The 27,833-nt window shown below is 42.7% G+C and overlaps 3 protein-coding genes across 7 annotated transcripts; 2 read left to right on the plus strand and 1 right to left on the minus strand.

The window, feature by feature from the left end:
- Positions 1–250: 250 nt before the first annotated feature.
- TXNL4B (thioredoxin like 4B) lies at positions 251–5,171 on the minus strand. Its single transcript, XM_065401108.1, has 4 exons — positions 4,960–5,171; positions 2,707–2,875; positions 1,041–1,192; positions 251–530 (listed from the first exon to the last, which is right to left on the minus strand). The coding sequence occupies exons 2-4, from the start codon at positions 2,836–2,838 to the stop codon at positions 365–367; spliced, it is 450 nt and encodes a 149-aa protein (XP_065257180.1). The 5' UTR covers positions 2,839–2,875; positions 4,960–5,171; the 3' UTR covers positions 251–364.
- A 58-nt stretch (positions 5,172–5,229) lies between these two features.
- Positions 5,230–9,175, plus strand: TRMT10C (tRNA methyltransferase 10C, mitochondrial RNase P subunit). 2 transcript variants are annotated; one of them, XM_065401096.1, is made up of 2 exons: positions 5,230–5,253; positions 7,071–9,175. In XM_065401096.1, the coding sequence occupies exon 2, from the start codon at positions 7,102–7,104 to the stop codon at positions 8,401–8,403; it is 1,302 nt and encodes a 433-aa protein (XP_065257168.1). In that variant the 5' UTR covers positions 5,230–5,253; positions 7,071–7,101; the 3' UTR covers positions 8,404–9,175. The 2 variants fall into 2 exon arrangements, with proteins under 2 accessions (XP_065257168.1, XP_065257160.1); XM_065401088.1 differs by having other exon boundaries at positions 5,241–5,295.
- Positions 9,176–13,115: 3,940 nt separating this feature from the next.
- On the plus strand, positions 13,116–27,771 carry PCNP (PEST proteolytic signal containing nuclear protein). Of its 4 annotated transcripts, none has more exons than XM_065403568.1 (6): positions 13,127–13,260; positions 18,584–18,643; positions 21,006–21,226; positions 23,438–23,512; positions 26,066–26,121; positions 27,386–27,771. In XM_065403568.1, exons 1-6 carry the CDS (start codon positions 13,206–13,208, stop codon positions 27,516–27,518), a joined length of 600 nt encoding a protein of 199 aa, XP_065259640.1. In that variant the 5' UTR covers positions 13,127–13,205; the 3' UTR covers positions 27,519–27,771. The 4 variants fall into 4 exon arrangements, with proteins under 4 accessions (XP_065259659.1, XP_065259640.1, XP_065259649.1 ...); XM_065403595.1 differs by having other exon boundaries at positions 13,178–13,260; positions 21,058–21,226; XM_065403587.1 differs by lacking the exon at positions 18,584–18,643 and having other exon boundaries at positions 13,116–13,260; positions 21,058–21,226.
- The last annotated feature ends 62 nt before the right edge of the window (positions 27,772–27,833 follow it).

The following is a 27,833-nucleotide window of genomic DNA, read 5'->3' on the forward strand; positions in this document are numbered from 1 at the left end:
AGGAAGGCAGTAATTGGTGAAATATGCAAAATGGAAGGGTTATTTTAAAACAAAAATGAAAAAACGGTCAATTGTTTGCATACTGTTCCTATTGAGAATAGTATTAAGTGATCACAAAGCAGTACACGCTCATGCTTTAATGTGATTTGTTCACTCATCGATGCCACATCAGAGATACTTTCACCCTCAAAGCACCATTTCATAACCATTAGATAGTGTGCATCTCAGAGAATAATTTATGTGACTCATACAAGTAAACATGTACCTTTATTTATAAGAAAGTGACAGAATGTCTGTCTTCAAAGGGTGACCAATATGATCTTCAAGATGAATACACAAGTTTTGCTCATCTCAAATCAATATTTTAAATTCCTTGATAGAGAAGGTCATATTTGGGAACATTTTTTGGATCAATAGGACTTTGTACGATGAGCTTTCCGCGCATTGCTCCACGGTAAATCACTTCAATCAAATCTATGAAGTCTTGCTTTGTTTTAAAGCTTCCCACAAATTTAGTGTGATCTGGAGACCTATGGAGCAGATAAAGACAGTAGAAATGTAAATGCCTGTTAAAGTGTATGAAACAAACTTTTTAAAGACATGAAAACTTATACAACAGAAAGGAGAATTTTGATTTAGTCATTCTTATGGCTTGAACTACTCTGGTATGGTATACATGAAGTAAAGAGACAAGGCAATATAGAAATTATTGTGACCAGACTTCAAAAACCTAGAAAAATTGGGTGGTATGACCAAGAATTTAACATGGAGAACAGAGTCAAGTGTAACATTATACTGCACATCATCTGTGAAATGTATCAAAGAGTTTTTTTACACAGTACTAAATGAGAGGGAATTTCAAAATGGAAGGCGTAGTTCAGCATCTCTGCCCATTCATTACTTGGCCTTCTCTCTTTCAATATTCATGCAACTACTGACAAAGGAAAGTACAGTTTTCTCAAGCCAGCTCATAAGATAACACAGGCAGAGACTATGCTACTTATGGTAAACAGAAGAGAACCTCATGCAAACTGACGTACCCATAATCCACTTTCATGTGCTGTCCATTGAAGAAAAAGACAGTAGATGGAATATAACTGATGTCAAAATACTGGGTGTACACTGGCACCTTGTTCACATCCACCAAGTAAATGGCTGCCATTTTACTTAAGTCATGAGATGTCTTTGCAAGCTTTAGAAATTGAGGAAGACATGATCAAAACAGATTCTAACATGAGTAGGCAAAACATGCCAAGTTTAAAAGCACAGCTGTAATTGCTAACCTTGTTTTTTAAATAAGGGAGAGTCAGAAGTAGTGAAAGACGGATCTTTATCTTTAACAAATTTATTTTATAATTAATTCATAATCGGGTTGCTGCTTTTTTCCAATATCATGTTTTGGTCACTGTAAAGAATCAGTTGTGCAAGCATAAGGAAGCAAAGATCTCTCTCATGGCAATTCATTATCAGATGGAGAAATGTTTGTCTTATGAGAAGACATCATGGATATTTTAACATTACTGAATTTTAAATATAAATATTAGTCCATCTTGTTTCAAACATAAGCAGCATGAACTAGTGATCATAGCATGAGACCTGGAAACAGAAATGCCTGATTTGTAAGACCACGTCTACCATTTGCTGGATGGCCAAGGGCAAGTATTTAACTTCCCTTTGTGTGCATTCACACTGGGGGAAAAAATCAATCCTGTAATTTTTCACCAGTGCACTTCCACCATTGGCAGCAATGGTGGAAGCTGTATTGTAGAAAGGGTACAGCTGTTTTTATTACTGTGTAGTCTAACTGCTCAGGTGAAAGAATCCGGAAGAAATCCTGGCTCCACTGAAGTCAATGGCAAAACTCCCACTGACTTCAGTGGGGCTAGGATATAACTCCATGTCTTTATTCTCTCTGTGAGGTGTCCTGCACCCCTAATTGTACTATATACAAATGCTATAAAGTAAAGTTTATATAGCACTTTTCAGTTTCAAAGTTCTTTGCAAACAATGATTAAGGCTATTTTTAGTAAAAGTTACAGACAGGTCCCACACAATAAACAAAAATTCACAGCCTGTGTGGGACCTGTCCATGACTTATACTAAAAATACCTGTGTTTAAATGGGGGAGGGGCATGCTGTGTGTATGTGGGGGGGCTGCTGCTGGAGGGCGCATGGGGCGGCGCGCTGCTGGGGAGGGTGTCTGCGGCCAGCGGCTCCAGCTGCCAGGGGCCACAGACTACAGCTGCTCCAACCGGCTGTCCAAGGACTCTTGCCCGGGGTTGTGGACGCTCCGGCCAGCTGGCTGGGGACCGGTGCCCAGGACTGCGGCTGCTCCGGCTTGCCAGCCAGGGACTGCTGCTCAGGGTCTCGGACTGCAGTAGCTGGCCCTGGAGCCAGCTGCTTGGGCGGCCCTGGGGTCAACCCCACTGGCCCATGCAGAAGTCACGGAAAGTCATGGAATCTGTGACCTCTGTGACAGACACGGAGCCCTAACAATGATTAATTTTCACCACACTCTTATGAAGGGAGTGAAGTATTCTCTAATTACTCCACTTTACATTTCATTCCCAGTACACTAATAACTTAATAGTAACCTGGCTCCTTCTATATTATGTGATAGTATCACGTCATTTCATTCTGTTGCACTAAATGTGTATGTAATGATTGGCATAGCATCAATAAAAGGTTTTTAAAAATTACTCTTACAATATCATCCAATTGCAGACAAACAGGATCATCATCTTTCCCAAATCGAAGAACCAAAACTTTCTCTGCTACACTTTTTATTGCCTGATCCACTTCCTTTTTACTGGTCAGTTTGGGCAGCAGGAAGCTCATCTTGATTGAAAATGGCTCCAGATATCAAACAATGTATCTAATTATTAAAAGAGACACTGTCAAAATTAGTAAACCTGCCTCCATACCACACACAAAAAAAGTAGTTGATTAGATAATGAGCCCATCTTTAAGTGTTTGCTCAAGGCAGTCTACTCTATTAGGATTTCTTTTTCTAAGGGGCAAGAGAAAAACATACTGCTCCAAATACTAAACATTAAATATTACTACACAGTGCAGCATTCTGCAACAGAAAGAACAGCTTACTTACATACCTGTCTGTTATATCATGGGCTTCAGAGAGAGTTGCACACACACATAAAGATTATCAATTTTAAAAACAACATTTAAAAAAGGCTGTGTGAATTATTTAAATATGGGGCTATTGTCAAAAAAGGTAATATATGGGATATAAAGATGTGAGAGGAAAAAAAGGATAGTGTTGTGAGCAGCTGGAGAAAAAGTAGATCCCTAAAGACAAGGGGGGAGCTATCAATTTACATTTTGTACAAACACTAGGTTGTCCAGCCACTGCAGTTCTATCTAGTTAGTTCAGTTATATCAAAAAGGTCTGGAAGGGTATAACACAGGGATTGGCAACCTTTGGCACATGGCCCGCCAGGGTAAGCACCCTGACGGGCCAGGGCGGGCCGGGCAGGTTTGTTTACCTGCCGCGTCCGCAGGTTCGGCCGATCGCAGCTCCCACTGGCTGCGGTTCACCGCTCCAGGCCAATGGAGGCGGCGGGAAGCGGCGGCCAGTACATCCCTCGGCCTGCGCCACTTCTCACCGTCCCCATTGGCCTGGGACAGCGAACCGCGGCCAGTGGGAGCCACGATTGGCTGAACCTGTGGACGCGGCAGGTAAAAAAAACGGCCCGGCCCGCCAGGGTGCTTACCCTGGCGGGCCGTGGGCCAGAGGTTGCCGATTCCTGGTATAACAGAAGACCCGCTGAAGAACATACATTGTTGACAGTAAATATAAGATATGATGCACTCAGAAAACCAAGTCTTCTATGCCACAGCATGTCCACTTAGGGTGACCAGATGTCCTGATATTAGGGGCTATGTTTTATATGGGCAACTATTACCACCCCCACCACCAAAAAAGTGTCTCAATTTTTCACCCTTGCTATCTGGTCACCCTATGTGCACTTTACATGCACAGCCTAAATCAGTGGTCCCCAATCTGGTGAAAGGCTGTCAACTTTCACCAGATTGAGACCTCAGCTGTACCAGCCACTAAATAAAATGTTTGAGATTTAAGAGAGACCTATTAGATCACTCAGTACAGCTCCCTGCCAAAGAATGACTGCCTCCTTCAGCACATTTTCTAGCACTTTGTCTAGTCTAAAATAACTTATGCAATGGAGTTGCAATCACTTCTTTGGGAGACTGTTCTACACCACAGTACAGCTCACTCTCCCAGGAAGTTATTTCCCCGGATAATCAGCTCGAAATTTCTTTTTCTTTATTTATCACATTATTATATCCCCATATACCACACTATGTAGTCCCTCTACATCACAGATGTTTACACCAGTCAATATTTCTTTACTGTTATTGTATCTTCTTCAACTTCCTCCCTAGTCTTCATCTAGCCAAGCTCTAATATTTTGCTCCTTTAACCTTTTCCTCATGTCAGGCTTTCCAGATAATTTCTGTTACCCTGCTCTGAACTCCTTCCAAGTTGTCAATGATGGACAACGGATGGACAGAGCAACGGATGGACTGATAGCCCAGCTGCAGACACCGCAGAGAAAGGTGCTGTGTCCATTGCCCTGTGGAGCATGAAGCCTTTTGAGGAGAGAACTGAGCCTAGGGGCTCCTCGGAGCCATAGAAAGAGGATCTGATACTAACACCCTTCCCCCACCTGGGGACATGAGGCCCCTGCATCTGCAGCCTCCCTCAATCACACGGACTTCTTCTGGCCGCCACATGCCATTGCAAACTCCTGCCCATCCCCCGCCACCACTGGGCTCCCCCGTCTCGTCCCAGTGTGAGCCCGGGAACCTGCCCCGATCTCCAGCTGCCTGCAGGCAGCGCAATAGGACCCTGGGGGAAGGAAGGAACCTAGATTTGCAGCTGCAGAACCCTGAGGACCAGGACGGGAGGACACCGCGCACCTGGGGGAAAATGGAGACATCGGACCCAAGGATCGAACCGCCACGCCAGTCTGTCGGACAGAACCACTCAGCACGCACGCGCAGATCCTACCCTCTGATTGGCCACAAACCGAAGCCAATCAGAGGGGTGACCTCTGATTGGCCACAAACCGAAGCCAAAAGCAGGCCAGCCCAGCGGCGCGGCTGCTAAAGCTTTTTCCCCTTCCGAGTGAGGGGGAGGTGGGTCCGGCACCGAGAACCCTCCGGCTGGAAGTGGAAGCGCAGCGAGTCGGAGGGTTCTCGAGGTGGGACTGGGTAGGTCGGGGCGAGAGGCACGTGGAGAGCGGTGCCCTGCAGGTGCGTGTTCGGGGTGGGCACAGGACGCCGAGTTTCAGCACAGCCGGAGCCGCCCCGGTGGAGGGGAGGGGGCCCCTGACTCCCCAGGGTCCTGCAGCGGGAGGCCCCCCCTCCATTGGGGTCCCCAGGCGCCGCCGGGGTGGTAGCCCAGGGCCATGGCAGTGCGGGGAGGGTAGACACCGACCTGGCCTCTCGTCTGCTGCGGGGCGGCCTGTAAAGCAGTTGCTCCTGATACCGGTCCCGGTGTCACGCGTGGGGCGGGGGAAGTCCCTGTCTGGATCACTGAGCCCCGTGGGCGTGCACGCCACCCACCCATCTGTGCAGTAGGGATAATAATGTTCACTGGAGACTGAACGATAATGTATGAAAAGTGCTTTGAAATGTAAAATGTATATGTACTGGCTAAGCATTACGGGTTAATTTTAAGATCGTTTTAAAAGCATCTACTTCTGCAGTTTTCAGTAAAAGGGACAAGCAAGTTATTTAACTCAAATGATCACCTCATCACAGACCTGCTTGCATATTTGAAGTATATAATTTGTTAAAGTCTCAGTGGTTTGTTTTTGTCCTCTTCCACAGAATGGAACATTTTTATTTCACTGTCCTGTAAATTGTATTCTCTTTTGTTTCAATGTTGATAATTCATATTAACAATTTTATTGTGAGTTGTCCATCAACTTTATACAGTCTATCTTTTTCGTTACATTAGTCAATTAACTTTTGCTGCAGTCATAGCATCTCAAAACAATGGCATATTTACAGAATATTTTGTTTTATTAATCTGTTGCCTGTTTATACTTTTTTTTTAATTAAAGAAACTAGGTTTAACTTGTTCTTTTTCAAATAAGGACACTTTATGTTCCAGGTGGCATAGTAAATAAAGATTATAGCATATTTTTTTTAATGTGTAACTTATTTTTGCTTTTAATTTGTTTAGAGTTCAGTTTAAAAATATTAATTTGTTCATTGGCTCTACTTAGGGTTGGCCATGGGGAGAAAAGATAAGAAAAAACAGCAGTTACTTCTGTTTTAGGCCCAGTTCTGCAAACACTTAAGCTTGTTTGCTTAACTTTGCTTGTGTGATGAGTCCTGTTGAAATTAATGGGACTACTCATATGAGTAAAGCTATATATGTGCTTTTGTGTTTATAGGATTGAGGCTTTAGGCTTAGATTTATTCACATGCATGACTTTACATATTGTGAGTAGTCCCATTAGCTTCAGTGACAGCATAAAATTAAGCTCATAAGCCTGCAGGAGTTTGTCAAGGGCGCTTCCCTGCTTACCTGTTACATTTCAAAAAGATAAGCATTAGTGATGTTAAAATTTTCTGGAAAAACTACTCAAAAATAAATCATCACCCACATTGTCACCCCACAAGTAGAATGAGTTGTGCTTCTGTGGTCTGCATCTATGAAAGCATTCATGGCATCTGTGTGCAATGGCATGCTTCCATCACAAAGCTTCCTATCTACAAATGACATACAAGAGTGATTGAAGTGGGAGGGTTGAAACATATTTAAGTATTGTTTGACTTGACATGGAATTATACACACAGCTGATTTAAGCAACAGTGCTAACCATTGTTTCCTCTAGTAGCAACATCAACTTTATTTTCTTTTAGAGACAGTAAAAATCCAATTAGAATGTTGATATCAAGTGCTAAGAAGTAACTTCCTGTTCATCTGAGGAGTTAAACTCAATCTGCTTCTAACCTTTTCTCACATCTGTGACTACTGATTTTGTTTTTCTTTTGTCTTGTTACCATTTTTGCAGATAACTGCTTGGACACAATACTCTCCTAAATATGAAGTTTTTTAATATCGTTCTGAGAAGCATTGTGAGACATTCTGTTTTTCCGTTTGCTATGCAAAATGGGACCAAAAAAGATTTGTTTTTAACAACTCCCCAGAGGTCATTTCCATGTAGAACACTGATTTTGTCTCCTGCCCTGAAGAAGCAGATTTCATCCAGCCCCACTGAGAAGCTAGATTTGGATGGGTGGAAAAATGTCATGAGATCTGGAAGGCAAGAGGAAGTCAGTGAGACATCTGAGAGTGAGGAGGATTCCACTTTAGCTGCCACAAGGGAACTTGTGGAGATGTGGAGGCTAGCTGGCAAAACTGTTCCAGAAAATATCAGTGAAGAAGAGTTAAAGACCCTTATGGAATGTTCCACTAAGTCATCCAAAAAGAAGTATTTAAAATACTTAGCTGTCAAAGAAAAAGTGAAGAAAGCTAGTAAAGTAAAGCAGGAAAAGCAAAAGGAAGCAAAGAAGGAAAGGCTGGAAAAGGCTAAAGAAAATGATACTGGTGAGCTGAAGAATACTTTCTTATTGCAGTTTTGGTCCAAGTCTATGGATAAGATGTATAACTGGAGGACTGCTCAGGCTATGATCTTTGGCCAGCCTCTAGTATTTGACATGGCTTATGAAAATTACATGTCACGTAGAGAAATGGAGAACACAGTGAATCAGCTAATGGAGACCGAAGGGTGCAATCGAAGAGCTATGGATCCTTTTCACTTACATTTCTGTAATCTCAAAGTAGATGGCCCATATCATAAAGAATTTGCTAAGCGCTATGGAGAGGCATGGAACAACTTACTTGTGACTGTGACAGAACAGTCTCACACAGATGTCTTTCCAAGAGACAAGCTCATCTATTTAACTGCTGACTCTCCCAGTGTAATGAAGACGTTTGAGCATGATAAAATTTATATAGTTGGATCAATGGTTGACAGGAATATACAGACTGGACTCTCTCTTGCACATGCAAAACGCTTGAAATTAACAACTGAACGTCTTCCACTCGAGAGGTACTTGAAGTGGGAAAGTGGTGCCAAAAATCTCACATTGGACCAAATGATTCGTATTTTATTAACTTTAAAAGACACTGGAGATTGGATGGAGGCGCTGAAATTTGTTCCAAAAAGAAAATACGAAGCTTTTGTAGATACATCTTTATATTCAAAGCATAAAACTGATACAGGGCGAAGAACAAAGGTGTTTGAATTTAGCAATAGTCAGGAAAAGGTAAAGAAGCCCTTTGTAGAGAATTCCTTCAGTAAGCAAACACAGAAAAAATGGTGGGTAGCTGAAGAATCTTAAGGGCAGATTATACTGTTAATAGGCTTAAATTTCCATTGACTTCTGTGGGAATTTGATGGAAAAACTGAAGGGTAAAAGAGTAACTAGAACTGCTGCCTGATATGGGTTTTTTATAACCTTTGTATTGCAGAAGCTTAATGGGGGGGGGGAGGGAATCCCTGTTAAGAAAAGCTGTGATAATCAAATCTACAAATAGCACCATAAGAAAGAATATAATTAAATTTAATAAAACTGTGGTGGATATAACTTCATTTAAACCCTTACTTGTTCAACACCAAATGCAGTAATGCACTTGATCAGTTCATGGACTGAAATATGGTAAATATAGGAATTGTAAGAGGCTAGTTGGATATCAGTAATGTAATGGATGTAATGCAACTGCCTCAGTAAATATTTGCAAATCTTAGCCTTTCTATCCATTTACAACTCTCATTACTAATGTCTTGAATACTGATCTTAGAATGTAGCTGATTTGCCCACTGGCTTATACCCCAGTGAATAAGTTGTGGTTTTGTTTTCCTAGGGTTTTCTTTGTTTGTTTTTAGAAAGTTCTCATTATGATGCTGCATGATTTATTCATTCAAAGTATTTTAGTATCTGATGTGATGCCTTGTGAATGTAAACATAAAACAATCAGACCTGTGGTTCTAAAATTTACTCATCTTGTGGAAGAGGTGGGCCAATGTAAGAATTTTTTTAATATATGTTTTTGTCCCTTTATCATATGGATTTTCTAATCCTCTACAACTTTTGAAAATAATAAACACTGATGCTTGGGGCAGAGAGTCTTTAAATGTGGCAGTACTGTACTGAAAATACACAACACTTCTCAGATATGCACTGAGTTTAAATTACTGATGTAGGTGGAAATGACTGTTCAAGCTGTAGAATAGTTTTTTCCCCCCACCTTTGAAAAAGCCTTTACATGTCACAGTTCTAGTTACCCTCTGCCTAAGAGCAGTGAGAATGGGACAATTTCCCTATCTTGCCTACAAAAATTTAAACAGAAATGTTATGACTTTAATGGGGGGCCGACTAGACTTTTTACAGAGGAACAAGGTGAAAAGTTAAATGTAGACCAGTTTACCTTCATATTTTAAACAGGATATCTTGCTAGATGTGACTGAAAAAAATATTGCTGATCAAAAGAATCTAACATCTCATTGGTCCCTGCATCTTTAAAAATACAAATTAGAATCGGTCTTCCTTTTGAGAAGCTACTTAGGATGGAATCTATGAAGTGTTATAAGTGTTGCAATGCTGAGCACCATGGTGCCCATCTTAGGCACCTAGAAAATCACAAGAATAATGCTGTGCTCCCCAAAGCTAAGTTGAGCATCTCGCTCCCTATACAATGAAGGGAGAGAGAGAGAGGCCTACAAGTGCAATCTGCAACAGGCTAAGGGAGGCCCCACCTAATCTAGCCAGTGGGAGATGCAGACTAGAGTGGTGTATGCTAAGCCCCACCCCTCTCTCGGAGAGGCACCCCTGTCAGTTTAGCAATCCACAAACAGAAATTTACTGCCTGGAGGTATGTGGCAGAGGCACCTAAACTGCTTCTTGAGGGAATGAGTTAGGCACAGGCTGAGGGTGGTCTACCAAGTAGGTAGATCACTTGCTTGGGATGTGAGAAACCTAAGTTCATTTCCCCACCTCTCTGCCAGCAACGGAGAAAGAATTCCCTCCTGTACAAATACTAACAACTGAGTTATGGGATATTCAGATGTGGGGTGCCCTCAATCTCTCCTATTGAAGCTATTGCACTCTGAATAAATAATGAAAGAGTGATTAGAGCAGGGGGATGCACTAGGGTCTCCAACATGGGTGCCCTAATCACTGGACTACACAATTATTCTCTTTTTCTTTCTCTGGCCCAAGGACTAAGTATTTATCCACAGCAGAACAGTCATTGGGCCAGAAAGCAGTGGGAGACCCTTTTTGAAATCCTTTCAAATTTTACCCTCCCCTCCCCCGCAAAAGAGCCGTGTGTAAGCTTGAAAGCTTGTTTCTTTCACCAACAAGAAGTTGGTCCAATAAAAGATACCTCACCCACCTTGTCTCTTTAATATCCTGTGACCAACACAACTACAATACTGCAAACATCAACTTAAGTGCACTTGTATCTAAAAGTGTATTTTTACAAATAATGTAAGATTATTTGATTCATCTTTTCCAGTTACAATAACTTCATTTTGTTTTCAGTGACTTTACTGTGTGCAGGAGAGCATTTGGTGTACAATCAACCTCACCTTTACTATTATCTATTCCCTTGCTTATCTTTTATACACTAACAGAAGAAAGAAAACCATTTTTTTAAAAATAGGAAAATATGATTTTAAAACCATAAACGTTGGTGGGGTGACCAGGCTAAGTGTGGAACCACAAACTAGTTTTTAAAGCTCTTAAAACTGACTAGATTTGAAGGTGATAGTCCTTTTAGTTTAGCTCCATATTTAAAAATGAAAACAGGAATAGAATATATACAAGAAGAAATGCTTCAACTGGCCTTACGATGACATCATCAGGGATCAAATCTGGGACCTCTGGATTGTGGACCTTCTGCCTGAGCTAAAAGATTCAGTTGTCAGCCAGCTCATGAAACTGTATATCTGGGTCCACCACCAGCAGTGGGATCTGGGTGGAGTGGGGATGGAAGCTTGTCCCAAGCTTCAAAGATTCATAGAGAGTCAAGGTGGATGAGGTAATATGAAGATTGTCTCTACTATCCTGGGACCAATGTAGCTACAACACCCAACTATAGTTCAGTTCCTCCTGTTTGCCATCCCTTGTTACAGTGTGATCCTGGCTGTGTCATTAGTAGCAGAGACTGAACCTGGGACATCTGGTTTTAAAGCTGTGAGCTGTTCCTGTCTGTCTGAGCGAAAGGACTCTCCTCTCTCAGGGCTCAGAGGTTCAGCATCAGATGGTGGGCCTGATCTCAAACCCATAGTCTGTCCATTGACTTCACTGGGCTTTGAGTCAGCTCACTCTGGAGCAGTGGCTGCTCAGGCCAGGCCCAGCCTGACCTGTGTCTGTACCAAGTGCAGGCGGATCTGTGGGTCCAGGAATGGACTCCTGAGATCTCTCAGCACCCATATGTAAATCTGTGGTAGAGATCAGCCTCCAATTGAGGGCTGATGATGGTGCAGCAGCCAGGCTCCCATATGACGTGTATTTGCTCCACTTTCTCCTGCCATTACGTGGGGCACCCTGTGTGTCACTCTTAGGGTTACCATTCGTCCGGATTCCCCCGGACATGTCTGGCTTTTTGAGCTAAAAATAGCGTCCGGGGGGAATTTGTAAATGTCCGGACTTTCCCCCCCCCCCCCATGCAGAGCGCGCGCGGCTAACAGGGCAGCCGGCCGGATGGTGCCACTTACATGGGGCTCCGACAGCCAGAGAGAGCCCCTCCTCCGCTTCCCCTGCAGCAGCGATCACTCCCTCCCTCCGTCCCTGCATTCGCAGATCGCCTCCTGCAGTCTGGAGCTCCTCCCCCGCTCCTCCTCCCCTGCTGCCCAGCGTGCCGGGACGAGCGGCTCAGGCCGTTCCTGAGCAAGTTCACAGAGACGTTAGGCGAAGGCCAACAACAAGGGAGTCAGGGGGTCGGAGAAGGGGCAGGGAGGTTTTGGAGGGGGCAGTCAAGAGACGGGGGGGTCGGGAGTTCGGGGGGGCCTTCTGGGGGGGTGGATAAGGTTTTGGGCAGTCAAGGTACAGGTAGGGGGTAGGGTCCTGGGGGGCAGTTAGGGTGGGGGGGGTCTTAGGAGGGAGCAGTTAGGGGACAAGGAACAGGGAGGCTTAGGTAGGGGGTGGGGTTCTGGAGGGCAGTTAGGAGCAGGGGTCCCAGGAGGGGGCAGTCAGGGGACAAGGAGCGGGGGGGAGTTCTGGGGGAGGGGCTGTCGGGGGCAGGAGTGGGAAGAGGGATCGGAGCAGAGGGGTTTAGATGGGTCGGGAGTTCTGGGGGGGGGGGCTGTCAGGGGGTGGGGAGTGGTTGGATGGGGCGTGGGAGTCCCAGGGGTCTGTCTGGGGGTGGATAAGGGTTGGGGCAGTTAGGGTACAGGTAGGGGGGTAGGGTCCTAGGGGGCCAGTTAGGATGGGGGGAGGGTCTCAGGAGGGTGCAGTCAGGGGACAAGAGGCAGGGAGGCTTAGGTGGGGGGTGGAGTCCTGGGGGCAGTTAGGGGCAGGGGTCCCAGGAGGGGGCAGTCAGGGGACAAGGAGCGGGGGGAGGGTTGGGGATTCTGAGGGGGGCGGGAAGTGGGGGGGCAGGGGTGGGGCTAGGGCAGGACGGGGGCGGGGCTAGAGCGGGGCTCCTCCCGTCCTCTTTTTTGCTTGCTGAAATATGGTAACCCTAGTCAATCTCTGTCTGTGCCCCACCTCCCAGCCCATTGGGGCAGGAAAACTTATGTTGAGGAGGATGAGAGATTAACTCCTGTCCTGGCCCTTTAAATGTCCACTGCTGATCACCAACCATGCCCAAGTGGCACCCTGATTGGTTAGGACGGAGCCATTCCTCCTGACCAATCAGAGAGCGGCTTATTGCCATCTTTGTTCTGCTGCGGCGCCGGCATACGCAGCGGAAGTCAGCTTGCCCTGAGTCTGTGCGCATCTGGCTGTTTAATCGGAAGTGCTGCTGCCCTGAGACATGTGACGCGCTGACCGTTTCCGCATTCGTCACTCCCAGCCACAGGGGGCGAGTACTTTCTAGAGGTTCTGGGGCCGCCTCCCCTCTATGGCAGGGAGGGAGCGGGAGAACTAAAGGAGGCTACCGCGCATGCTCAGAACCCGGGGGGAGGCGGTGGGGGAAAATGGCGGACAGCAAAGCGGGAGAGGAGAAGCCGAAGCAGCCGCAGACAGACGGAGGTGAACACGCAGCGCCGCTCACCCCATATCCTCCCTCCCCGCGCACGAGGGACCCGAGGGCGGGCAGCGGGAGGGACCTGGGCAGGGTACCCTGGGGGTGGCGGGCCCGGTGTGTGTCGGGGGAAAGGGCCCGGGGCGCGGTCTCCGGCTGCTCAGAGCCCGGCCGCTTGCCCCGCTGCTGGGCGCCCAGCCCGTGGGTGAGCCGGGGAGCAGCCTCTGGCTCCGGGTGGCTTCAGTGCGGCGGCCCGCGGGTGATTGGCCGCTTGGGGTGAGTCACGGGCCCGCCCTGGCTGGATGGTTTCATCCCCAGCGAGGCGGATCCGGGCCGGGGCGTGGCGGTCCCTGGGCTGCAGCAGCAGCGTGGGGGTGTCACCAGCGCTGACCGGGACCGACCCGCTGAGGCTTGGGGCTGTACGGCAGGGGAGCTGGGACATTTTATAGTGGGGATGCTGAGAGCTATTGAACCCAACCGTAAATCCTGTAAGTGATGGGAACCATTTCAAATCGGGGGTGCTCAGCCCTCCCCCCCGTGCCCCTAGTTCTAGCACCTATGCTGGGGAGAGGTACCAGGGGGAGGGGTCGTCCTCCTTTGATGTGTTAAGACCACTAGACCAGTCTGGTGGAGATCCGGATCTCAGTAAATTTGGTACCCACATCTTTGAAATTATGTCTCATGGCATAGGCTTTGGGGGCTTTTTTGCTACTTGAATCAGAGGGAAAATGGCAGTCTAGTCATTAACCCTGTGTGGTCTGCTCTTATTGGATTGTACCTAGTAGTTAAACTTGATCTTTAAAGTTAATGGACCTGATCCTGCTGTGCTTAGTTGGGTAAAGCTCCTGTCGTTCACTGGGGATCTTGTCTGAATGAAGACTGCAGGATTGGGCTTAGTATTGTCAAGGAATGTCATTTTTTGTCATATTCCCTGATTCTTATTTTTTTAAAATCTTTTTTTTTTAATTTCTAAGTTTTACATAAGGTATCCAGTAGATTAATTTGCATAAACAAATACATATATTTTGTTACCAAACTGCCCAATGAGCAGCTGTACCATATATTGAGAGAAATAATGGATATTGTCGATCCTTTGGAGCTACAATACCTCTACCTCTTAAGGATCAGCTTATTTAAAAAAATAAGCTATATGGTGCATCTACAGTTCTCAGTAAACTATCATTTTCCTTACACACTCCTACACTACTTCAGATAGTATACTCTTTTTTTGGGGGGAGGGGGGGGGTAGCAGTTCACAAGATTTGTTTGTTTGTTTATTTGTTTATTTATAGTGAAAATGAGGTTAATGTTACTTGAGTCTGGTATTAGCAACTACCAGCATCTCATTTATTGTCTGTTTTCTTGGAAAGCTGAGTGTTTCCCCCCCCCCCCCCCTCATCTTCCACCTGGTGGTAATGGTATCTTTGCCAAGCCAAAGGCTGACCCCTCCCCCCCTTTTTGTTTAAACATAACTCATTGGGACTTCAGATGGGGCCACTCTTTGGCAATTAAATGAAGGCTTTAAACTAATTAAAACAGACTTGACAAGTGAGAATGACTTCAGATAGGCACATAAGTACTGTCATTTTAGTCCTCTCTACAGATCGTTATCCGTACAAAAACATTTGGTTTTGTGTAGCTCCTTAAACCTCAGTGCTTTAGGAAACAGTAAATTAGATGCCAGTAATTCAGTGACCGAATAGTTTTGCAGACATGCAGTCTTCAGTGGCCCACAAACAACCTTGGACAGTAGAACATTATTTTAATTAGAAGTGGAAGGTTGGCCAAGACACTGGAGTTATTCCTTGCTCTTTGGAAACTGATGTGAAATCTTCAATTTTTTCCTGAGTTGGAAGGCCTTCCAAAATGAATATAGGTGGGAAGTGCTCTTGTTCTGATGTGACTCTTAATAGTCCTACACTGTGGTCCGGAACTCTCAACCTTGCCCAGAGGCAAGAGATCTATTGGATGAGCAATGCAGAAACTTGAGAAAGCTATAAAATTAGCATTGTTGCCAGTCCAGTTTATCAGATGCACAACCTACACAGAAAAGAAAGTGAAAATTGCTCACTTATATGTCTTTGTTGACTTGCAAGTGAGTAATTCTTCCTTGAAGTAACATTCCTCTATCTAGCTATGACCTAAATACAGAGCACAGGACTGGGTAGTTATGGAAATAGCAGTGATGCTTGTGGGAGGTAGAAAAGAGAGGTGGAATATGATCTGGCTGACAGAAAAAAGAATATGAAAGCACAAAAACCCAAATTCACTGTGGGGCTTAGAGAATGGTTGGTAAACCTACTTCAAGAACAGCTTTGCAAGGAGAAGACTAGTATCTAGATTTCTTATGTTACCTACAGAAACAGAGTACTTAAGGGAAATTTTCACTGGGCTGCTTTAAACATTTTGCAGCTCATCATGCAAGTGGCCTTTCTGTAGGGAAGCTCTTGCTGCTAGCAATCCACTACTGACTGGTCTTAAATGTAGCTAATAGAAGTAGCGTTCACACCACCTCGACAGGCTGTTTTGGAAGCCAATTTTGGGAAAAAGAAGACTCGGTATCAAATTATGTTGAAAGTAAAAAGAGGACAAAAAGACTCATTTGCTCCTTGAGTGCAGTAGTTAGAGTTCAGTTTTTAATTATCAGTATTCCAGGTTTGCCATTTATTTAATAAAAACAACAAGGAGTCTGGTGGCACCTTAAAGACTAACAGATTTATTTGGGCATAAGCTTTCGTGGGTAAAAACCTCACTTCTTCAGATGCATAGAGTGAAAGTTACAGATGCAGGCATTATTATACTGACACATGGAGAGCAGGGAGTTACTTCGCAAGTGGAGAACCAGTGTTGACAGGGCCAATTCAATCAGGGTGGATGTAGTCCACTCCCAATAATAGATGAGGAGGTGTCAATTCCAGGAGAGGAAAAGCTGCTTCTGTAATGAGCCAGCCACTCCCAGTCCCTATTCAAGCCCAGATTAATGGTGTTAAATTTGCAAATGAATTTTAGTTCTGCTGTTTCTCTTTGAAGTCTGTTTCTGAAGTTTTTTTTGTTCAAGTGACTTTTAAATCTGTAATAGAATGACCAGGGAGATTGAAGTGTTCACTTACTGGCTTTTGTATGTTACCATTCCTGATGTCCGATTTGTGTCCATTTATTCTTTTGCGAAGGGACTGTCCGGTTTGGCCAATGTACTATACTTCCTTCTTATAGTGTTTGGAGACCTAGAAAGGTTTAAATCTAGCCTTTAAAATAGATAATTTGGCTTTCTATGGCTTAATAGGGAAGTGCTTAGAAATTCTTGCAGAAGGAAGACTTCAGAAATGCAATACATCTGGGCTTCTATAGGAAGAAACATTAATTTCTTTAAAAATATAAACTTGATTAGCTCAGAGTGGCAGGGGAGTGAGAAGTACAAAGAATGGTGGTGAGAGAGGCTAGTGATTGTCAGAAGTAGAAGGGTGGGAGAGAGAATAGGAGAATGTGGATGACACACACAAGTGGCTTTAGAGTCCAGAAAATCATCATCATACACTTTTCCTGTTCAATACTAATGTTATGCATCACGTGTGTAATGTTATAGTGGTTCTAACCTTGAGATCCATTTATTGTCTAACCTCACTGCATATAGAATTTCAGTGCAGCACTTGCATATAAAGGGCTTTATCTTGTTCCTCTGATATTCAGCACATACTGCTGCATCTCTTGGAAAAATTGATTACTTTGCATGGTTATGCAAGCTCATCTTCTGATTTCTGCAAGATTTTCAGTAGAATCAAGTCCTACATTCTTAACAAAGGGAGGTGCACACAATTTCAGAACAGGAACTAAGCTCTAAACCCATCTCTACTTGCCCTATTTATAGTTACCTGAAACTTGTTACATATGGGCACCTGTGAGAAGGTCTCTTGAAATGGTTGAGATTCCAGTTCACTTGTAATTTCCTTGCCAACGAACAATCTATACTGTTCCAGGAATAAATTCAGAGAAGGCTTGTCAGTCTTGGCTAAACTTCCAGTTCAGGTAATTAATTTTTGGTTAATCTTGAAATATTAATAAAACTATAATCTGACATTGGCCAACTACTTAAATACTGCATTATCAATTCAAATACATAATTGCCAGAAATTAAATTCTCAGCCAGTCTGAGTGCAGGCATGTTGTACTCACTGATGCATAACTACATGTTTTTTTCTTAGCTGTGTGCTTCCCAGCACTCTTATTGAGGGTGTCTGATCTGCATAATCACTCTTCAGTTATTCCTCATACTCTTCCATGAATACACACATCACTCTGTTTTGCTCCTGTAGTCAAAATTTACAACCTGCTTGCCAGCAATAAACACACTGACTCAGTTTCTGTTCCTTTAGATAAAGCAAAAAAAAATTCCAAAATGAGGAATGAAAGAGAAGAAAATAAAATACCACGAAGTAGAGAATGAGTTGGCCAGACTGCTGACTGGGAAAATGTCTCTTTTTAAAAAAAAGCAATAATATAAAATCCTGCTGGCTCATTACACTCATTCCTTCCCTTTGTGATTCCCTAGCTTGCAAGCCAGCAAGGGTTTTCTCGCCAGAAGAACCCATTTTTGAGTTTGTTTTGAGATTCCCAGGCCTTCCCTTCCTTCCAATTCAGTTTGGACAGCTGAGTGTAGTTGCTAAAACTGGCTTCTGAACTTCCACACTTCACTGATTGAACTTAAACTTAATTATATAGTGGAGCTGTATAGTAAACTTTGTGACAAGATCATCTTGTTGCTGTGATCATTATTAGAGAGGGTTATTTATGTTCCATTGGCAAGGCAACATATTCCAAATACAATGGTGTTTCTCTGCCTGAAACATTTTTGATTAAATATGCCCTATCCTAAACTACCATGTTCTAAAGTTAGGAATAAAAACTTTGGTTGATTACATGTAAGACTAGTCTTGCACTTAGAGCTGCTTTAAGGCACACTTAGAAAAATTGCTCTGTAATGTGCATTCAGAAATGTCAGATGGAATACTAGCATTAGAACTAGGAACATTGCTGTTCCTAAGTAACTTTTTCATGTATCCTTCTTCCTCTTGATTCTGTCTCACTTGTCTGTAACTTTATTCTTTCCTCACCCTCCCCCCACCACATTTTTATTTCTCTCTTCCTACCTCAAGTTGGGTAGCAACACAGACTAGCATTGCTCATGGATAGTGAAACGAATTAGCATTGAGCTCCTAGTCAGTTTCACTGTCTATTATGCTCCCAAGGGTAAATAACTGTTCTAAGTGGCTTGCATCTGGTTATTGTTGTTTTGCTGACTGAAACAGTGAGCTAACAGTATATTTTGCTCCCCAGTTAAGAAACATCATGGACAGGCTGTTTGTATGACTTGGAAAACATGGCAGGAAATTATAGGTACAGTAACTCCTCACTTAAAGTCATCCCGGTTAACATTGTTACGTTGCTGATTAATTAAGAGAACATGCTCGTTTAAAGTTGCACAATGCTCCCATATAATGTTGTTTGGCAGCTGCCTGCTTTGTCCACTGCTTGCAGAAAGAGCAGCCAGTTGTAGCTAGCTGGTGGGGGCTTGGAACCAAGGTGGACCAGCAGCCCCCCCATCAGCTCCCCGCTCCCCTAAGTTCCCTGTGCAGCAGCCGCCCAGCAGGCTATCAATTGCCATGTGCTGCTCCTGCTCTCTGCCTTGGAGCTACTCCCCGGAGTCTCCTGCTTGCTGTGCGGAGGGTGGGGGTAAGGGGGATAAGAGGGAGGCTAATGTCAGGGTGTCCCCCTCCCCCCTGCTCCTGCCCCCGCCCGCTTACCCCATCTCTATGGGGGGGGGGGCATGACAGGGCTCAGGACAGAGGGAGTTTGCTGGGAGCAGCTGCTGTCTCAACTTGCTGATCTAATTAAAAAGGCAATGTACTTAAAGTGGGGTCAGCGTACTTAAAGGGGCAATGCGTGTCTCTCTCACACGGTGTGTGTGTGTGTCTCTATCTCTGTCTGCCTTGTTGTCTTCCCTCCCTCCATTTGTGCTGCCTTGTAGAGTGTGAGGCTACTTTAACAACAATGTGTTAACCCTTGAGGGCTCAGCCGAGTGCTAGTTCATCATTTAGCAGTAAGGCATTCCCTGGGAAATATCCCTCCCTCTTCCACCCTCTAACTTCACCACCTCAACCAAGCTTCACAATCATCATTGCTGTGTTTAGTATTAAATTGTTTAACTTGTACTGTGTGTGTGTGTGTGTATATGTATGTGTGTGTGTGTATGTATGTATGTGTATGTATATATATATATATATATATATATATATATATATATATATATATATATATATATATATATAATGTCTTTTGTCTGGTGAAAAATATTTCCCTGGAACCTAACCCCTCCCTATTTACATTAATTCTTATGGGGAAATTGGATTCGCTTAACATCGTTTCACTTAAAGTCGCATTTTTCAGGAGCATAACTACAATGTTAAGTGAGGAGTTACTGTAGATGGAGGATGAGGATGGGTAGAGAGGGCACCATGAATGAGCACTTAGGAAAAATAGTGGTGCTGTATTATGGAGGCATCATATTTAAGATCTAAATATGTATTTAAAGACTTATTTTATGCTAAAACAGAGTATGACTTCCCCTTTCACAGATTTCCCTGTTTCCCTAGCCCCTCTGTTTCTCCAAATTTTGTTTCTCTTTCCCCTAAGGTTACAATCTTGGTCATCATCCGCAGTTTTGAACTGCTGTTTTTTCCACATGGTTGCTGGCAGTTGCTAGTGAGCAGTGCAAGGCAGTCCCTTCGCTCAGGGTCTGAATTTGCTGCCTGTGTGGTGCTCCCATCCCCTGCTTTGGCTTGTAGCAAGAGACCTAGGTGGATCCCAAACATTATAATATTGTCCTCAGACCACTGATGTGAACTCCCTTCTTTTCTGTCCATTCTCCATTGTTTTTTCCTATTCCTCCTGCTCTTGCAGCAGCAGAGGAGCAAGCTGTGTCCATGTGTGTACTGTTCCAGGAGCATAGTGAAACTTCCAAGTACCATTTTTTCACTTGGTGTAGCTGAGGGAGCTCTGTATATGAGCACAGGTGTGATGGGAGTGTTTTGCTAGGTGGGTCATTTTCACAGGAAAAGGGCATTTCCCATGAGTTTGTGCAAACCCAGGCGTGATGCAAGCTTCTCAAAAGCACTTTGCTTCAGTTAGTGAGTCTGGTGCTGATCTCCCCCGAAACAGAATCTGTCAGTTATATTGAATTGAGGGATGTAGACAAGCAGTGATTAGCAGTTAGGTTAAGACTACCAGTCTCAACTACTTGTATAGTTTTAATGATCTGCCAAGGGAGCTTATAGACTGACATGGGCATTTTTATGTAAATAAATCTAATGTATGTAATCTTAAATTGTGTACACTAGGTTTGAAACTGGGACTCCAAATGTGAAATGTTAACTTGTGCAACCTAGACCCAAGAAGACTGTTTATAAAATTAAATGTAACTGTCTAGATAAAGTTTCAGTCCCATATTAATAGTGATCTGATGCTTCAATGCTTTTTCAGACTTTTGTGTATATAAAGACTTTTTTGTACTACTTTAGTTAAGTGCTTGCAGTTTCTTTCACTGTTTGTCTTTACGTGCTGTCTGCTGTATATGCAGCAGTGGCGGAGACTGCTGGCACTGTAACTACCCTCCCCATAACAATGCTTTATGAGGTTGCTGCTCCCAACAATCTGCTCAGTAAAAATAGCTCATCTTGGTAAGTTGTTTCGACTTCACCAGGACCTGAAGAAGAGGCAGAAAAACCTGTGAAAACTAAGACTGTTTCTTCCAGTAATGGAGGGGAAAGTTCGAGTCGCAGCGCAGAGAAACGGGTAGCTGATGAAGAAGCTGAAGATTTCACCACAAAGCCTGCTCCTGCCAAAATGTCCAAGTTTGGATTTGGCATAGGCAGTCAGACAACAAAGAAGGCACCTGTGATATCCATCAAACTTGGAGCAAATGTAAGTTGTTTCAACGTTTGGTTTATTTTTAAAGGAAACATAAGATCAAGAAAGTATTTTATTCTTGAGGGACTGACTTGGAGAGAAAGCTAATGAAACTTAATGTGGGTAGGTTGACTAAAAATATTGAAGTTGACGTGGGGAAGCGTTGTAGGGCCTATCCTTTTGTTCTAGTAAGTATTTCAAGGGTATAACACCAATGAGAATTGTTTAGCGTTGTCCAAGAGAGAGCAAGAGTAATGGGACAAAATTAACTCTAAATTGTCCTTGAATATATGAAATAATTCTCTAATAAGTTCTAAGCCTGGAATAGCTTCCTGAAGGAGTGCTGGAAGCTTCAATGCTCAGGACTCTTATAACTAGATACAGGGAAAAAGCACTATATCTTGCACTGACACCTGTGGGTGGACTAGTAATTCTTTGTCATTTTTAACTTCTAAGATATTACTTTTGCATTGGAAAATGTATCTTTCATTTTTGCTTCTTCTATCACAAGGCCAATTAGTCTAATTTATACAAATGCCTCTTCGGCGGTTTGATTTAAAGATACTAGAATGTAATACGTGCTGAGATCAGTATCTGCAGAATGTACAGGAAAGGGGCTCATTGCTATGCTACATTTCCAAGAATCCTAATCCTCTGTCCAGGCCAGATTTGATAATTCCTTCTCCTGCTTGTTTATGTGGATGTATTAAATTAAATTGAAGAGGTTTCCAGTTTACCAATCAAATGAATCTTTACTTTTCCCATTGACCAACCTGCTTCATTGTTCACTATTCTGGGACAGGCAAGCATCTGCTTGTTTATAAATGTAATTCTTACACAGTTCTTAAATACCACAGTGAAATGTGCATTATAAATCTCTTAAATAGGTTCAGTTCAATCTCTGTTCCTCAAGAACTCTGTAGGTGCAATGTCAGCACTTTACAAACCAGCAGAAGGTAAATAGATTGCTCAGTAGGATGTTTTTCTAAGAGCATGTTGCTTTCAAACCAGAAAAACAAAACAAAAAACATTGTAGAACATACACAATAGGGTAAACTCAGTCCTTGAAAAATTGACAAAGATGCCTTTTGAGCCACTAGCAAGTTCAATTGGCTCATAGGATTTCTAGTTCACTGATTCAACTACGTTGGCATTCAAATTTGGGATCATTATTTTTTACCTGCCCTCTGGCCTATCCTAGTGGTCTGTGCTGATGCCTCTAGGGAAGATAAACTTCTTAGTAGCAATTGTTCCTTACAGGTAGGATAATGAATAGATGTGGATGCATCTACACACTGAACCTAATCCTGTCCCTACCCAATACTTTATGTATGACTACAGAGTGTAAATGTACGCAGAATGTCTCCATAACACTACAGAAGTCAGGAAGCATTGTGCACTAGAGTAGGATGATTCTATGTAACTCAAAGTTATTACCAGCAGTTTAAATTTTCTCATCTTATTTTTCTTGGCAGTAATTAATTTTGATTCCTTTTGCATTACACAGAGTAAAAAAAAGTCTCAGATTTTGATAGCTGGATATGCTTTGAATAGAGGTGTCTGTTGGGAAGTGTAAATTGAACTTTTGCCAACAAAGACCCCATGTGAAACAGTCTGATGTTACCTTCTGCTTCTGAATTGGAAACATTCGTTAAAAAGCATTTGATTGTTCAATCAAGAAAAATACTAAGACCTATTAAAGTACAAAAAGACAAACATGCTCAGCCTCTTGCAGTTCACAGACTTAAATACTCCAGTGCAGCCTCAGGAATAAAGAACAGATGGGGATATGGCCAAATCCTGTGTGTGTTATTTTTGAGACATAGTTGTCACAAGCTGCTCAGATTCTGATTTAATTTCCCATGTCATGCACCAGTAGCCACATGCCCCTGTAATGTGCATGTTTGCAAGAAACTAATACATGCTTGTAGGGAATTGAAACCTGGGAGGATCGGACTAGTTCATCAGAAAACATCTTGCCCAAATGGACAGATGCTCCCTTGACCTGTTACTGGAAAACTATTTTCTGTCTGGTTCAGAGAACTATCTTGACTTTTAGTTTAGCCAGTTAGAAATCAATTTATGCATGTCTTAAAAAAATTGCTTCAATTTCAGTGAAGATGTTGAATGAATTCCATTTTTAAAAAGTCTTGAAAGGTTAAATGGATCCTAGTCAAGTAAGCAGACTTGTCTGATTTCATTTGGTGTGTTTTCAATCTATTTCAGAAACCTAAAGAGCCTGCTCCCACCCTTGCTCCAAAAACCCTTTCTGTAGCAGCAGTTTTCAATGAAGATGATGATGTAAGTAAATACCACTTGATGGCTGGCACTCACTAAAGAGGGGAACAGTTAGTGCTGGTTAGAGTTAGGCAGTGTGAGTAGGTACTCTGTAAGCTTCTCCACAAAAATGATAATGCGCTATAATTTAGAACTGATCCAGTGTTTCCCTTAAACACATTGTTGGAATTTATTATTATTATTTATTTTATCATCAGTAATACAGAATACCACCACAAAACCAATTCAACCATAAATTCCTTTATTAAAGCTAAAGGTTGAATGGTGTTTATAGGGACACTTCAAATGGGCCTTAAACGCCTAAGCAGTCATCACACCCATATAGTAACATGCAGTTATAAGCACTGGTCAGATACTTACAACAGGACTAGGCCTAGGGTTCTTGGCTGGCTCCAACACCGGACAGCAGATACTAGCAATGAAATTAATAATTTATCTTTTTAATTACATTATTTATCAGAACCTACATGACTTTAGCACTGCTCCATGCTAAAACCAGTTAGCACCATTCCTGATAATTGGGGTCTTTTCTTCAGACTTTTATAAGTTACCTTTCAGGACCAATCTTTCCAATTAAACCACATTCTTTCAAGGCTTTTCCACAACTGCTTAACCACCCACACTTTACACAAACTGCAAAGCATATACATAAAAATATATGAGCAGTTAACTGACAAAGGTCAATATGTGTGATGATTAGAAATGTTAATAAAATTTCACTAGAAAGGAGACCAGTAATCTCATTTTCTCTTATGGAACTTGAGCCCAGATCTCCAGATTGCCCTGCCAGAAACCAGTTCAAATTCTCAGTGCTGCTTTGTCTGTGGGTTTGATAATGGGGGGGCTAGAGTAACTGAAAATAAATGATGCTCCCTCCAGTGAAGAGCAATAATGTGGTGGTAAACAATTCAGCTAATTGGGAAAGGGCATGGAGAGGTTTGCCCTCAGCTGAGTTGGCAGAAACACAAGACTTCAAGTGTGAGATGCAAAAAGAGTTTCCATTCCTCAGCAGGACCAATGGGTTTCCGTAGTGTATTAAGGAAGAGGGGGTAGGGGACACATTTGAACAGGCATATTGGTCACACAAATTAAGACTTTAAAATGGAGTTAAGCAGACAGACAGGGCAATGTGGTTGCTTTAGAGCTGACTGTTCAGGAGGTCCTGACTCCTCAACACTTGTTTTCTGTAACTCACCAAGTGCTGTCAATGTTCCTTGGAGTGAGAGGGAGGAGAAAGGCAAATAGATGCTCCTCTTTTTGCGGTTTTAATGTAATTGTCTTCCTCCTGTTGTGTACTGAATCCAAATACTGCTGAGACATTCAGGTATGGGCTACATCTACAGTGTAGTGAGTGACGCATACTACTTTATTTAATGTGTTCCATTTTAAGTTTAATAAAAGATGGGTAATTTAGAATACTTGATGGTGCAGTTCTTCACTGATCTATACCATGGCCATGTATTCCTTTGAGGCAAACCCTAGTATACCTAGTATTTTGCTTGAGTGACTACCATCGATAAGCCTGACTACCACACTTCTGATTCAGTTGCATCTGCCATGCTTCTCTGTCACAAAATACCATTTTATACATAGAGCTGGATACAAAAGTTGGCTTGGCTTGTAAAGAGATTAATGAAGAAACTAAGTAGTTTATTTCTGCACACATTGCAAAAGTGCTTTTCAATTGCCAATCCATTTCCCATTGGGCCCTCTTCCATGTGTGAAATGCTAAATAACCTGTTTAATACAGATTGCTAATGTGATGGTATAGAAAAACCTTGGATGAATATGATGTGGTAATGGCTGTGATTGCTGCAGACCTTGTGAGCACAAAGGAGAAGGGAAAAGGGAAGGAAAATTGATAGGGTGGAGGTAGAAGAGGAGACACACAGGAAAGAAGTCCTTAGGGTTGACATCGGTACCATTCCTCTCCCAAGATTTTCCTGATGATAGTGTGGCATTGCCACTTGTTGGAGCCCTACGCTTACAGAATGTTAAAAGGTCATGAGACAGCTTCTGGGGTGTCATTGCAACATATTATGATACAATGGGCAAGTCTGCCCTAGAAGGCAAATGGCTGAAGGTGATTAACTCATGCTACCAAAACAGTAGCCACTGATAAGTCATACTGCATGTTTACTGGCATCTTACTGAATTTGAATATAAATGTCTTTCTCTACAGTGAAAACAACGAGGAGTCCTTGTGGCACCTTAGAGACTAACACATTTATTTGGGCATAAGCTTTTGACGAAGCTTATGCCCAAATAAATTTGTCAATCTCTAAGGTGCCACAAGGACTCCTCGTTGTTTTTGTTGATACAGACAAACACGGCTACCACTCTGAAACCTTTCTCTACAGTGTGGATCTACTTATCACATGCAAACTTCTTTACTCGTGTTTATGGCTTTATAGACTAGAGGCAGTGTGTGCTCTAAAACGTATTACTTTCCTGAGAGATTGCTAGCTCCATTCATGTCTGGCTTCTGAATGTTCAACAGAGAAGAATAAAATGTTTAACTGTACCCTAACATCCATGTTCTTTCTCTTTAACTAGAGTGAACCAGAAGAAATGCCTCCAGAAGCAAAGATGCGCATGAAGAATATTGGAAGGTAGATCAGCTTTAACCTCATTCTTCCAAAGGAGGGGTGGGAGGGAGTTGAATGGGTGAGGATGATGGACCTTCTACAGTTCAGATTAAGTCCTGCATATGGTCCAGAAATGTAGGAAGGGCAAACAGGTTAGTGTAGCTTTCTGTAGAAACAAGACAGTACAAATGGAATTCCTCTCATGTTTCAGCTGTGGCTAAATGCAGGCCTGTGGATATGCTCCCATTTAAATACCCCCTTAGCTTTGCCAGATTGGGAAGAGAGAGGTTCTACTTCCTCACACAAGATGGAAATTTGGGTGCAGTTTGTGGTTGTTACTAAAACAAGAAGCAAACTACTTCTGCTCTTCCTGGTTTTTTTTACTATCAAACTCCAGATTTTCCCAGCCCCAAACTGTCTGGTTTTACCCTTCACAGCATAAATATTCCTAGACTGGGTAGTCTGTTCAGAACTTGAATCTCTGCATATGGAAAAAAGGGCTTGGGTTAAATGAGGGTGTGTGGTTTTTTTTTTTTTGGTTTTTTTTTTTTTTTTTTTTTAAACGAATTTTGCCCCATAAGAAGTAGTTTGGTATGCTATTGTTAAGACACCAGCATAATCTCTCCATATGGGGACTTAACTCTTACTGAGAATAATATGAGTATATAATGGATTTTACATTCTCTGGACATAACTGTAAACTTATTTTTCTGGCTGCTACAACTTTGAGAGAGTGTGTGAGGGCCAAGTTAGGCTCTAATATAAACATAGGTGTCTTCAGTGAAGTTGCACCCAGAGATGAGGGCTGAGTTTGGGTCTCAGACTTTTAAAATGTTAAACTGCTTTTATTTTTTTTAAAAAATTAGTGTCTGTAGGCTTATTATTGAAAGATGCAAAATTGACAGGCCTGGATCCTGTGTTCTTTTTTTATCCATAGAGCCAGTATTCACAGGCAGCAGCAGTGCAGCTTACCTCTGCTGTGTCCCTCTCTCCTTCCCCCCCTTTGCCTGGGTGTCTCGGGCTGATTTTGGAGGGATCAGTTCTGGGGACAGGTGACAACACTGCCACTTGTGACAGACACCTATTCACTGGAAACCAAACTGGGGGAACTAAACTCATTTCACATAAGAAGCCCCTGAAGAGCCATACCAACAGTTGTAACTTTTGGCCACTCCTGACGCAAGCTGGATGTGAAATAGCAAAGTGAAGCTGAAACACTCGAGTCACACATCCAGTTCTCCCAACTATTTCATTAAACTAATCTCCACATCTAATTGTTATTTTTCAGAGATACACCAACCTCAGCAGGACCAAATTCTTTCAACAAAGGAAAGCATGGGTTTTCTGACAACCAGAAGTTGTGGGAACGGAACATAAAATCTCATCTTGGAAATGTCCCTGAGGATGATGATGACGACTAAATGATATCTGTTGAGATTTGGGTGTGGGGGGGAGGGCAGGGTGTGACATTAAAGGAACAGTTTCCTTTTTTAAGAATGGTCTGAGATTTACCTTTGGAGCCACTTTTTCTAAGGATTGAGTGGTACAATAATAACTGAGTTTGAAATTAGAGGTAATTTATGTTTTGTATACAGATTTCAAGGCATTTGCTAATTTTGTAGTTCTATGTGATTAGTTTCAAAAGGTTACAAATAATAAAGAAATTGGAAGTGGTACTTTTTTAATTTTTTTGGGGTCACAGCAACTCATACAACAAGGTGGACAAAAAAAGGTTA

This window comes from Emys orbicularis, chromosome 1 (assembly GCF_028017835.1).
Source record: "Emys orbicularis isolate rEmyOrb1 chromosome 1, rEmyOrb1.hap1, whole genome shotgun sequence".
Lineage (NCBI taxonomy): Eukaryota > Metazoa > Chordata > Testudines > Emydidae > Emys > Emys orbicularis.